This window comes from Nothoprocta perdicaria, unplaced genomic scaffold (assembly GCF_003342845.1).
Source record: "Nothoprocta perdicaria isolate Ctin4 unplaced genomic scaffold, notPer1 scaffold_1, whole genome shotgun sequence".
In the NCBI taxonomy this organism is placed as follows: Eukaryota; Metazoa; Chordata; class Aves; order Tinamiformes; family Tinamidae; genus Nothoprocta; species Nothoprocta perdicaria.
The window spans coordinates 691,639-706,316 of record NW_020454093.1 but is presented as its reverse complement, the minus strand read 5'-3'; the positions used below and the strand labels follow the sequence as shown (position 1 = coordinate 706,316).

Here is a 14,678-nt window from a genome sequence, read left to right as displayed (position 1 = left end):
TAATGGATTATGCACACAGCAATTAAAAAACCATCCGATGATGAAAGTAAAAAGAATTTAATTGCCTTGGCAAATGTTATAAACAAGAACAGACTAGCACAATGTTGTTAAGTGAGATTACATTTTTTCTTGAAGATGTGCCTGTGACTGTGTTTTTCACTGGAGACTTGATTGCATGTTGTCTTTCTCCGTATAATGAATGCAACACTTCACTAGTAGACGTATGGCTTGAAGAAGGCATTTCTTCCACAGTAACATTTTGCTTTTGTTTTTAAATGCCAGGGATTTGGAAGGGGATGCGTGCAAAGTACTGAGGGGACTATCTCTCACTGATAYTGAACATATTTACAGTATGCCTATGAAAGGTGAGTTGTTTGTTTCCAATTTTTATCTGACAATCAATTACGCTAGACATCCAAAACCACAGGCGTCAGGACCTCCTCAGATGGATGGCTAAAGCAACTGATTGTGTTTTCCCTATGTCAAAATCTTTCAGCTATTTGTTGCAGGATAAAATCACATTGAACTACCATCTTGCTCTTGACAATGGAGCTTACTAACATTGTTTTTTGAAAAAATAATTTATCTTACGGCATTTTTATGCAKGCACACATACAGGTATGTTGATATTAATCCAGTAATGTAGGATACCTTTCACTAACATTGAGTGTATGTTTAACCAATCAACTAAAAAGCAGTGAAATTTAAGGAATGCTGCTGTCTAATCCCTCATCAATAAATCTACCTGTATTAATACAATACACAAACATATATATATATATATATATATCTCCAAATCGCACTGCTTCCAAAAATATAGAATAAGTTGGCATAAACAAAAGGTGCTCATTTATATGGAAAAAAAGTTCATTATAAGAAGAAATAAGTACAAGTGGAAACATTTATTACTCTGAATATAAATGGTGGAAATACCAGATTTGAGACATCTATTATCAGTCTTATCAGCCATCTGGCATTTTCATTAATGTATCTTGTTCCAATTAGGCATAATTCATCTAAAATGTTTAATAAATMATTAAAAATGTCAGATTTCTTAATATTTCCCTTAAGAAATCCATATACTGTAATTTCTTTCTTTGATTTTTCATCTATTTGCAATTTAAAAATGTTATACAGTTTAAAGGAGATGCATAATAAATAGTACAAATAGTACCCTAAATAATATGAGAAAAAATATTTCTAGGTAAATCTATAAATAACCTTATATTTTCTTTATTCCTGGCCATTAAACATTTGCAAAGGAAGTTGTGAAAATGTTGTGCTTGGGATTAATTTAATAGTGTAATAAGACAGGATCTTTGCACACATTATTTAAAATCTTAAAATGAATAATTTCCAGGAAACAAAAATCCACCAAATTATTAGATAGTCATGAATACTCAAGATRTGCTTTACAGAAAATAGTATATCATTATCAAAAAATGCACTGAGACATTGTTCTCCAAGACACAAATAAACTACTCTTTATATACATTCTCCAATTAAAGGAAGGAATAATTCAATTAAATGGAGCACTGTGAAGTTTTAGGTCTCATATTTAATAGCCTTAAATCAGGCATATTGCACTGATATCTATTCTCTTACAGCACTGTGAATGTCATTCTGTTATATGATTCTTTTTTATTCACCCTGACTTTTTATCTGTGCAGCTCCAGGCATATGGAACTGCATGAAGTGGAGAACAGACAAAAACCTATCGGCTTCCAGCACTRGAGTTATTAGAGACTTAATCCCCTGTAAACACAATGTAGATATCAATTTTCTAATTACTTTACCTTATCCTTCTTCTGTTTTTCATCCTGGTATATGGTCCAGTGCTCCCCATCATTACTGTAGGCAAGCTTGTAGGAACCCACAAACTGGACATGACCAAAATCTTTAGCTCCTTGAGTAATTATGCCAGTGACTTTCATAGGGACAAGCAGGTCAACCTATAAGAAATAAAASAGAAATAAGAAAAAATAGAGGAGAACATGATTAAAACAGGTTCTGCTCACAGCATGACTTCATATCATACAAAAGTAAAAGTGGTGCATCATGACACACATTATTAGCAGACAGTATCTGGAAAAAGCCAGGGTTGTTAAGAAACACCTAAAAGCAGGGTGGCTAAGGACATTACTGAGTTCGAGTGGTGGCTTTGCACAGTTTCAGAACTGTGATTACTGCAGGATCTAGTTAAATATMCTTTGGGTAGGAAAGGTATTAGCATTACAAGAAAGTGACACAATACTCTCCTTCAGTGTTGCTCTTCCAATAGATGCTGACAAAATAAATGACATTTTTCCTTTTTCTTCTCCAAATACTGAGCTAACATTACATCATGAATCAGTTTGATTTTTTTTTTCTTTTTGTTCATTATTGTTTATAACTCCTTATGGCAGAACAGTGCTAATCTTGCATCACTTCCTATTGTGCTAGGTGCTGTTCAAATTCTCAACAAAAGAGTGTTTCCTATTGCAAGTAATTTATGATCAAAAAGCATTCACATGTGCTCCTAATAATTAGAACACAATAAGCCAACGCATGATTCTGCAGCTGCCTTATTTCTTTTACAGTAATAGAGGCTATGCCTTATGATGTCTCCTAAAACATCTGCTATTATGTTCTTTGTCTACTGACCTTTTCCTTTTCTACTTACTCTATAGAACTTTATTTCTTTACTTTATTCTAAAGCTCTAACTTTTTCATTTCTTGTTTTTTTGAAATATTTTGTAAATTGAGCATGCAATTAAAAAAAAAAAAAAGATGGTAGAAACCTTATTGCCTAATAAAATCTGGGCTCTCAAGTGGCCGATATAGGCCAGTTGTATGTAATTAGATGTAATTGATACACCTGTGATCAATTCTCCTGTATTAGAATTTAACACTGAATGTAAAAGATCTGTGCCAAACTCCTTGAATTAAAAGAAATAAGGAATAGAGCATGACAACAGAAATAAAATGACCCAGCAATATAGTTTAAGGGGCGGAGCAGAGAATTTGGATTCCTTATCAGAACTGAATTTTTCTGGAACTACATAGGAAAACCTTTGGCTTCATTCTGTGTCTTCTACCAGTAGCTGTCGAAAGAAGGAAAAAAACATAGACTTATTTCTCAGAACAAACACCTGTGAAACATTCAGTATTTTTAATACTGTCAATTGATTCAATTGACTCTAGGATAGGACATTAAATTAATAGTAAAAATATTGCATTAAATTAAGAAGAGAAATGAAAAAAAAGTACTCCATGAATAAATGAGTGATGTGTTTTGTTACATAAAAATTAAAAGAAACTATGAAAAATTTTACAATCTGTGACTGACCAAATGCTGAAGATCTGAATTTGTGATTTTTGGGAGGCTGAGGCCCTCTGAACAGGCCTGGCTTTGCCTGGAATTTAGGACAAGACGTAAGTAAGAAGTAAGACTTACAAGACGTAAGTCATGGAGAGGAAACAAAAACATACAAGTGAAGGAAGGAGAAGAAAAACACAGGCAAAAGTTGTCTAGCCTAACTCAAGCAAATATAATACAGAAAACTATAAGAGCACATTCAGAAGAAGAATAATGAGCCAGTAGAATTATCAGACAAGGATGACTGAAGACCCCTGTAAACATTCAAAGAAAGGTAGCAAATAATGAGGAGCAAGTCTTCTTAAGGAACAAGAGGAATAATTATAGGCTTCAGTACCGAGATATTATGACAGTAAATGCAAAACCTAATTGCCCAGTGACGATCTGGGGTTTTGGTCCTGGCAGAATGAATTAATTTATTGCTGTCTCACATCAGCTATGCTTATGCCTCAGAAAGCACGCCAGGCTGTAAGGAAGGTATCCATTGGTAGGCTAAACTCTTTTTGTTTTCTTTAGTCAATGAAGAAAGAGAGAGAGATGACCAAACAGTGCATCTAAAACAGACCATCTAAAGTAGACTCCAGTTCTACTTCAGATGGTCTGTTTTAGATGCACTGTTTGAAGAAAACTTTCTTGTATAAAGCAGGGAGAAAAAAAGGCTTCCATAGCCTAAGCTGGCTGTTGTGAACTGAACATTGTTAATTAGGTAATAAAAAGACTTAATTCCAAGGCTTCGTAGTCTAAACAAATAATTTGATGTACAAAAAGGTGGAGATCTGTTGAGGAATCACTGAATGGTCCAAACCTTTAGGTAGAATTTGGACAAAGATTCTAGAATACAAATTTAGATTTTGTTTATAAATATTTCTATCACTAATCTTTTCTAAGTATAACCTCTCTTTAGCAGAGAATGTTTCTTATACTAAAAATTAATATCTCCTTAAACTAAAAACATGTCTTATTTCTGAATCTGTGGTTGAAATTTTTAATCTTCGAAAGTCATCTAAACGGATTTCACAAATATGTAAGCATTCCAATATATGGCATTCCAAGTGTTTCTCATTGAAACTCAGAAGAGGAAAATTTCTCATTCAGATTCAGAGGATTTCAAAAGTGAACTTACAATAAACCTTGATTATCACACAGATCCAGAATTGATAAAAATGTCCTAGTAAAAACAGGTTACATCTACGGGCCTTGTACTCTTGTTCAGAAAAATGATGTAGAAAAATTGAAAGATAATTGGGTATGTGTTTCATCCTTTTTTTTAAGGCTTACCTAGTACAGCAGAGTATGTGTGGGTGTGAGTGTGTGCACAYGCTATATGAAAAACAATTTGAAACTGAAAAAATGATGAATAGATGGGGGTCTGTTCTAGGTCTTTAGACTACAGACAAGCTAAATTGACGAGGGATGGAGAAAAAGGAGGAATGGATATAGTACCAGCACCTCCTTCCCATACCTTAGCACCTTATTTGCTCATAAAATGATGAAATCCTTYASATCTGAGAGCAATACAGACTCGTATTAATCTTGCATTAAATGGACACAGGTGCTATGATTTGTCTTCATTACTTTCTACAAAGGGTTAAAACTTGCTTTTACCTTTTCCATTGAAGGTACTTTAGGTAATAAAGGCAAGCAGAATTTACCCCAATTTCTAGGCAGAATGTCTACATTAAAATAATTTAAGAAAAAGTACTGACTTCCCATCAGGACATGGAACATATTTATTCAGTTAGTTCTGACTGCAAGTATTAGGCAATCAAACAAATTACKAGAGAGAGAAGATGAACTAACACACAACCGCTATATACTTTTCAAAGCTGAATGTGAGTAACAGGATCAGAAAGTGGCTTTAGTTTTTTGATTGAAGCAAAATTTAGGTTGTGGTATTGGCAATTAGTCCGTGACTGACAGGATCATTAGCTGGTTGGAGGAAGAACCATAGTTATACAGTACATTTCTAGAAGCAGCTGATCAAAAAGCAATTTAATATCTTGTGTCTGAGGGAACTGTCTTGTATTGTAACGAATCTGTTTGTATATACCAGTTTCCTACCCTGTTTCAGATATTAAAGGCACTACAAGTGTGATTTGGAGGACAATTATTTAAAAAAAAAAAACAAAAAAAACCAAAAAAAACAAAAAACACCCTATCAAAATACATTTTTAAAAATAAAACGCAGCATGGACGTGAAGCATGAACTATGTGCCAGCATAACATCCAGTGTAACATTAAGCTCAGCAGGACTAGTGTGCGACTTACACTACAAGGATGTCTCTTGATCAGGAGTAAACAGCGATGTATCTGCTCTGTGATGCTTTGAGTGGCCAAAGCATCAATTCCAGCTCATAAACCTTGACTACGTGGAATAGTCTGACTATGCAGATATGCCTAATGTTCATTTAATAGCCTTTTGAGCTTAACTACTGGAAGATTACAACTATCGATTAGACCTGCTATCTCAGTTCTCCATTACTTAAGCAATCTCTGCTCCACTTCACAGTAGTAGACACGCCATAAAATAGCTGTTGATGCTTTCTGAGCAGTGTTCTCACCCTAATACACCTTTTGCCTCTCCCACATGCTTAGTGGAAATAAATTTATTTTCAGATATTTATTGTGATATTTATATACTATAAAGGATGCAACATAATACATGAAGGACAAGCCAGGTGTGGACTAAGCAACCATGTACACTTTAGTAGAAAATATCACTTCCATTCTAATTATAAAATAAAATAAAAGTATATAAAAGTATATACATTTACTTTGGATCATATTATTTAACATATACTTGAAGTTAAAACTATTGCTTATAAACCTGGGTAGAGAAGGGTGCTTTTCAGATGAAATAAGATTAAAGAGTATCATTCTTTAAGATATTCAATTCAAAGAATTTCAATTTCTTTGAAATTCTGGATTTTATCTTATTTTCAGTTTAAGTTTAAATCTTTAGTATTTTAGCATCATGTTGCTATATTTTTAACAGCTGTAGTCCTCTAAGCCAAGATAATATTATTTTCTTATTTTCTCTTAATTGCCTCTTGTAAAAAAAAAATTTTACTTTGAATCAGCTTAAAACTGCAGCAAATGCACATAAGAAACAAATTAGAAACAATATTATGTAAACTGAGCTATCCTCTTCACAATTTAAAAGCTAGAAAGGGAGGTATTAGGCCTGCCACTGAAAATCTTCATACACCATCAGAAAACACACTTCAGATCATTATTCTGAAATTTGGTTATATTTTGATGTGAAATAACCTCACAGAAAATTTCATTTCAATGAGCAAYTGGATATGTAATAGCTATTTCTTAAAGAGTAGAGATTGCATAAAATCCTCATTAATGTATTTATTTCTTAGCTATTATTATTTAAATATTATATAAAAATAAAATATGTGCTGAATTACTATGTAATTTTCTCAGATTAAAGATTTCAGATTTGCTCAGATATTAAATGTAATTTAATAAAACATTCAGATAAATGATAATTTTATGATTAACCACATAATCATTTTAAGATTGCATATATTTCTGATACAGAAAAATGTATATAACCACACTTCACTAAACCATGACTAATCTCACTTTACCGTTATCACAAATCTGAACTGTAAAGAAAAGTAAATTTTAGCCTTAGGATTTTCATTTTCAAAAGTATCACAGGGAGTTGCTAGCCATTCCCTATGGGAATTTAGTATAGCTGATGTTCCAAMGTCATAGGGGCACACTGTTAAATCCTGCCTGCAGCATACACACAAGATATCACTGTCTTCATATAGATCTTGCTAATTGGAATAATTTCTTTAGGTCTCGGTGACTCCTAGAACCTGTCAGGGAGTATTCATATCTTCACAGGAAATGGCAGTACTTACTATGGTCAGGTCTGAAAGTAGTGTGAATAAAAAGAGAATTTAATATTTCAAATTTAAGAAAATCTCTATATAGAAATACTTTTTTTTTTCTGTAAATGTGATTAGAGGTTTTTTTTTTCAGCAAGTATAGTTTATTGTAGTTGGTCACTACATTGCAAAAAGCCATTAATAAACTAGCAATAGGCTTTCTGCTGAGCAGTATTCAAAGATTATTCAAAGTCCTTATGATGATGCTAAGAAATTTAAAAATAGTCCATGAAATTAACAGTGATTAGACTGGTTTAAATAAGAAGGAGGAGTTAGAAGAGCTTTTGTGCTGCATTAGGACACTTGATATAATCTGTCATATGTGTCTGTGTTGGATCAACCATTTGGAATTCTTGTGGAAAAGTCAAGGACAAAGCAATACATAGCACGCATTAATTACAAAAATAACAGCAAAAAATGGGATTATGAATATGATCATGAGTGGTTAATGATACAATACATTGACAGCATACTATGCTACCTTTCCGCCTAGTTCTTTAATTAAACACTACTGCAGGCAGTGACTATGCAGTACAATTCACTGATAGACAATTTAAATAAAGAACAAAGAAGTGAAGAAAATGACTATTCTTCCTTCTCACCCTTGGCAGCTAGTTACAGATGGAAAAAGATATGGAAATGGGAAAAAAAAATCCATTTGCATTTACTTCTTCACGTAATGGAATATGCCTTTAAACGCAGAAAATCACGTAAAACTGGATGATATAAAAGGTACCTTTCAGGAATACAATTTATAGAAGACATAATTAAAGCAGTTATTACTGTATTATTACTAATAATGATGATAACTCTTTCTCACACACAAAAAAATGTAACTATGACTGAAGGTAGAAAAAGCACACACACACAAAGCCAACCACTAGCAAAGGAAAAGAAAAACATGAAAAGTGTTAACCACTGCAGTTTCTGCTTCTGTTTTTTTCCAGTCTCTGCATAAGCAACAGATTATCCTGAGATTTCACATAGGTATTCCCCACTTTCTTCAGACTGTAACAAGAGTAGGAAAGTATTTTTGCTACTTTTAATTATTTTATACTTTCAATTATTATTTTCAATTAATTCCATTAATAATTTCAATTTTTATTTCAATTATTTATACTTTCAATTATTTTTGAAATAAAATATATTTCAAGTGGATGAGCAAATCTTTCAAATTTCCTGCATGCCTGGGTTGTTGTCTCTCTCCCCTCTTCTGCTGAAGACTACTGTAGGAAATTCCACAAGACTCAGTAACATAGCAGCATAACACTAGCAAACACAGATAGGAGAAAACTTGGGATTCAAGCAAAAGAAAAGTATCTATTTAACTATAAGTTTCAGAATGAAAACCTAATGATCAGAGAAGTAAGAGGTGAAGAATTTGTCTTTTTATTCCAAAACTTTGAAACAGCAAGTGGTTTTGAATTAAAATCAGGAGAAATCTAGTCATTTCAGATTTAATTTGTATTTTCAGTATATTAGTTTTTTAACTCAAATTAAAATCTGATTATTCAAGAACTGAGCAAGCAAAATCCCTTCCTAGAAATGAATTACTAAAATTTCTGATAATCTCTCTTTAGCGRAAATGGTGTGACCCCTTTTACAGAGGATAAATATCTTTGTAAAGCTGTTAAGATCATAAATGGGCTCACCTAATCAAGAGCATTTCATTTTTTTAAAGGAAAAATGGTTGCTAATTGTGGTAATRTGGATCTTTATTACTCACTGGATCTGTTTTTCTTGGTTGATTAATAATGTTGCAAAATATTTTGTGGAATTCATAAAAACATCCCAATAATCTATGGGTGTCTGGGCTATAGCTCAACAACTAAACCAAAAGTAAGTTTGCACACAAGATAATTAACATCCAATAATTAATATAGCCACTGAACTGTTCAAGTACTAAGAAAAAACTAACTGTAAACAAAGTTATATCTCCCTGGAAGATAAATGGTGTATAGGCTGAAAACCCCTCTTATATTTAAAAGCTCAACGTTTGTATGTCTCTTCTCTTCGTTGGAAACAGCCAAGACAGCATAAGTCAGTCTTTCTTTTTAAGAATGATTTTGCCCATCTGTCAGCCAAGATTATTATGCCATAATCTGTGTCATACAGCTATGCTGCTGTAGCTATAAAATAAAAATGACAAAATCATGCTACCAGACCTCAAAAACAGTAATAAGCTTAATCAAAATAGTGCCAAAATGATAAAACAAGTTGTTGTTTCCAATAATGCACTGTTGAATAGAAATAGAGTAAAAATGGTGCTGTACAACTGAGGAATATCCTGGGTAATGTCTTTTTTAGTTAAAGAAATAATGCTACAGATCCACAAAAGAAATCGAATTTCTTCTATTTAGACTAGTACTTGGCACTTCTAAGGCAATAATCTCACAATGTACTGACTTGAATATAATTAAAAGGTCTATTAATTTTCATTCTTCAGGATATAAGAAAGATTATCTGTTGTTAATCAAAAGGACTCCTCCAAACACCTAATATAGAGCTTCACAAATAGACCTCAAGACCTAGAGGAGGACTAGGCTTCTGGCAGGATGTATTCAATCCAGGRACTCAGCGCTCTCTTTTATCTGACACAGGCATATTTTCTTGGCTTTCAAAACACACTGTAATGCTTATCAGCACTCCCCACATACTTAGACCATGACTGATTTAAGGGAGTAAAATTTTGCTAAAATTATTGACCAAGCMTAGAGTTGTAAGGAAAATTATTTTCCCTCTTCACCGACATTAGAAGAGAAACAAATCACTTTGTACTACAGGAAACAGAAAAAGCTTCCACCTAAACATAATCTGAAGGAACGTGCTTTTGAAATAGTTGATAAGTATCTTGGGTGTTAGGGCTATTTGGTCCAAGTTCAGTTTCTCATCTAGGTTAGAAAATCTAGTTCTTAGAATGGACTTCCAGATTAGAGTAAAAAATAATTTTCATTCTTATTGAATAATTCATTCTCGAGCTGCAGAACCTTTCCTGATTAATGTTGTACAAGCACTGACAGGCTTCTTTGAGAGATAACATAGGAATTTTCAAAAATTAATTTGGATTAAACCAACTTTCAAACAGTTCAAAGWCATATTTAAACAGTAACAGATCATTCAATGTCCAGGATATTAAATTAAATATTAAGTAAAACAGATTTGTAACTAGAGCTTTCATTTTTGGAAATGATACAAAATTTGAAATTTTATTTTTTTCTTAAAATTAAGGTCTGACTTTTAATTCTGATACACATTTCTTGTACAAAATGACACATCAAAACAGTTTATTTTGATAATGACTGTATATAAAATATATATATATGAAAATATATTAAAATAAATGAAAGTTCATTCAGTAGGAACAGGATACTGCATTTCCACTTATCATGGTTTCATTTTTTTTTTTCTGAAAAACGGGAAAAGTTTCTCGACTGAAAAAAAGATTTTTTTTCTAAATTAACAGCTATTCGATCAAGATGCTCTGATGATTGGCAACAGAGTAAATCAATGCAACCACATTATTTCCTAATCTTATGGATAAGGCAAATAATTTCTAAATGAACACCAATAAAAGTTGATATATGAACCCCCATTATTTCCAGAATTATCATGACAATCAGGTTGTATGAACGCAGATATTATTTGCTATATTCTGTAATTTATTTCTAAGGATGAGACGATGATCCTATGATAACAGCATGTGTTGAAATTTGTTTTGAAATAGACCCTTTGCATGTTTGTCTGTAATTATGGAGATRCCTAAGAGTTAATGGTCAGATGCTAAGCCAGAGGATTCAGGTTTGTGAAGTTACTTTTTCCTCTGCATTTCTTCAMTTCTATTTTTGGTTATCTATTCAATTGCAAAAGAGAATCTTAAAAGAAAGGTATTTATTTTACTCATCTGTATAATACACATTTGAAATGGGCAATCTATTTAAAAAGGAAAAACAGAAGCCACGCAATTTTGCTTCCACTTTCTTGGTACTTTACATGAAAAACTTCATTGACTGAGATGGTGGTAAAAATATCTGTAGAGCTCCAGTCTGGCTGCATTTTGATGGCCCAAACGCCAATCAGTCTTTACACTGGCATAGTGTTGAAAGAGTTTTTAGGGAAATGTTTTAAGGTGGCACTAGTTCTTGACAGCAGGTGAGAAGAGCAGCCTATAGAGGTTCTCTTTCTGTCTGTAGCTTAGCAGTGCATGGCAAGACATCACAGACCTGTGTGGTAAAAAGCAACTCAATTTGTTCCTGTTGCTCTTGTGATCCAATACAAATGGCTCATGCAGGGTCTATTGAAGAAAACCTACATCAAATTTTAAAAGAAGACCTTTGTTTTTAACAAGGTAACTCTCAGGGCATTTGCGTACTTTTGGCAAATCCTGTTTTCTATGATGAAAATCCTGTGAAGATGAAAAATATTCTTCTACTAAATATATGCACGTAGTATATATATGTAATTACATAGAGATACACCTTCAAAATACATTTATTTTCAACTGTGAAAGTTGAATGACAGTATCAACAGATATAAGTATATTTGGAAGTAGCAGCAAATTAAGAAAGTAAATGCATTCCTAAAAGCAAGTAGGAAAAGTAAATTTCCTGAACATARAAAATCAAAGACTGATAAAACATAGGCAAGCTAATAAAATAACAGCTGTAAAATTCTGTGGAATCGTGTACCTGATGTAAATGCAACAGTTGTAGCTATGCACTCATATACATAATAAGGAAGTTTCRTCTTCATTAGGATGTCAACAAGGTCAATATTGGATGGTTCCTAATATGCTTCACCAAAGCCACACGAAATCTTAAATATATATATTTATCTTATCCTTACTTGCTTCAGATTTAATGCTTCCTTTTCTAGGCTCATGGGTACCATAGCCATAAACTCTAATCACAGAAAAATGTATTTACATTTAGAAACTTAAAAATAGCAGCCAGTGTTTGGTTCAAAACAGAACATGAAATCAAACATAAATAAAGACTGTCCTAGATGACAGAGACAGGCCCTTTTGATGACCTCCTATTTGCTAGTAATGGTACAAATAACTGCATCTTACACCTTCAGTGAGGAAAACACCTTTTGGAGAACATCGATGACGACAGCTCATACAAAGAAGTCCTAACTGAGCATCCACAGTGAGAAAAGATAGAGTGAGCAGAAGTTTGACATATTATTTGACAAGTTCAAACTGTTCTGTGAATTTATGGTTCAATATTATTAAAAAACAACAATCACCTGTCAATGTACTCTATTTTCCCAGTATCTTATTTTTTGTCTTGTAGAAGTCCTGAACAGCAAATCTAGTACCGTACTCTTAATCCTGTTGCTGATCCATTGGCAACAACTAGAAGTTTTAATAGCGACAGAACTAAGAACATCATTTTCTTACTAATGATAATGAATCAGTAGCCTCACATGATGACTTTGCAAACCTTGATTYTGTTACATTCTTGCTGAAGCATGCAAATAATGTGTCATTCCTTATGATCTGTGTTTTCTTAAACACTTTTGGAATATTGTAGGAATATCCCTTTTTTTTAAATCTCTCCTATGACAGTTGACATTCACTTCCTCCTACTATCCTCTCTGATTTCTCCAAACAATCAACAATAAGAATTTAGGCCAAAATAAGATAAAAAAGTCTTTGCAAACATTTACCAGAAATTGAAAACTCTTTTCATCCATTGACAAGTGCATCGATACTCATAGCTCAGTAAAATCATGGGCATCTTAAATTCAGTACTAGGACAGTAATAAATGTACTTCAATCTACACATTATATTTCATTTGTTTATAGTCTTTCAGGCTGCATATCAGGAAATTTAGGTTTATTTCAACACAGAAGTTGAAATGCAGTGATCCTTGAGAAATATGGAACTAACCTTCAGAGGAAAGCACTAAACTAAAAGAAACGAGATTGGATTTGCCAACATCTCTATGTATTTCTTGTAATAGATCTATGCAATATATATTACTAGCTGTAAAGCCTCCAGGAAGAGCAAAGTCTTTTCCAAACAGAAAATTTAAACAGCAAGAAGAGATATGACATATGTTTTCCTCTCCTTAAATGCTGACAGTTTTATCTCTATCAAAATATTATCCCAAATGTTCTAAGGTTGACTCTTGATATAAGCAATATACATCCCTGTATATGCACAGTGAAATCCCAGTAGGCATGTGTTGTCAAACCATCCTTAAATACAACCAGGAAAGCTGTCCTGCCATGTAGCAGATTGTGGATGGTAATAAAAGACAGTCTAAGTAGTTCCTGAAAGTCCTTAATAATTTTAAGAGCAACAGGAAGGACCTTTATCTGCCAGTTTGGGTAGCAGCTTGGCTGTCTTGCAACAGTCATGTCAATATGCTGCTCCCAGTGCCTCACAGCCAATGCAGACTTTCTCCAAGAGCTCTTCTTCTGTGTGGACCTTCCTGTAGAGGTCTCTTACCAAAATTCATCAGAAAATACAGCACAATATCTTTGGAGTGACAGGATCCAAAGGGGCAAAAAGCAGGAACTCGTATGCTCGTATTCCCTCGTCAGGGAAGAGAGCAGCCCTGTTCAAGGTTCTCACCAAGAGGGACCACTCTTTGAGTGGTCCCCTTTTCGGTCCTCTTGGTCCTCTCCTGTTACTAATGATTTGGCTTAATCACATCCTTGCATGTTATTGCTCACACAAAGAAGGACCTCTCCTGTGTTCCTCACAGCAGCAAGCAGACACCACAATCTGTTTGGTCTCTACCCTGGTAGCACTGCTAAAACTCAGAAGCATATCAAGATTTTTTGTTCCCTATTTCCTTTGAAAAACCTTTTTATTAGAGGAACTATATTGATCAAAATCTCAGAAATGGCCAGAGAGAACAACAATCTTGCAACTTGAGCCCCTCTGAGCTGACAATTTCTCCTCAGTGGAAGGGGARAAGATTTGAAACTCGATTCCTCAAGGTAAAAAGTTACACAAGACAGAGTTAATGAAGAGCATTCACACAGAAGAAGACGCCTGCAACTGAATACAGATCTGCAAAGGTAAGGGGAAGCAAATCTACTGTCATACATTCACCATATAGTTCTGCTTTTATAACTTTATTTTTACTATTCTAAATTAGAATAGTAGATACAACAGTTCTGATGGGTATAGAAGTGATAATTTCCTAACTACAGTATTTTACATAATGATGTAGTAATTCTGATAGAATTGATAGGTGTTCTTTGCTATCATGTAATACTACCCTCTGCAATGAAAATAAAAAAATCAGTTAAATTCTGAAACCATTAAAATTGTTACAAGTTTCATTTCTAAAAAGTTGGCCATCTAATGCTCATAAGCTGGCTCACATTTCAGTAGTCTGATGCTATTTTATCCTTATATTGGATAACAATAATAAAAAAAAATCTGGAA

The 14,678-nt window shown here is 33.3% G+C and overlaps 1 protein-coding gene across 2 annotated transcripts in view; it reads right to left on the bottom strand.

The window, feature by feature from the left end:
• EDIL3 (EGF like repeats and discoidin domains 3) overlaps positions 1-14,678 on the bottom strand; it is a 219,171-nt gene that overhangs the window by 11,218 nt on the left and 193,275 nt on the right. For both annotated transcript variants that reach the window (XM_026035921.1, XM_026035928.1), the window contains one exon: positions 1,797-1,952. In XM_026035921.1, coding sequence (XP_025891706.1) covers positions 1,797-1,952 — 156 coding nt within the window. The remainder of the gene's footprint in view (positions 1-1,796; positions 1,953-14,678) is intronic.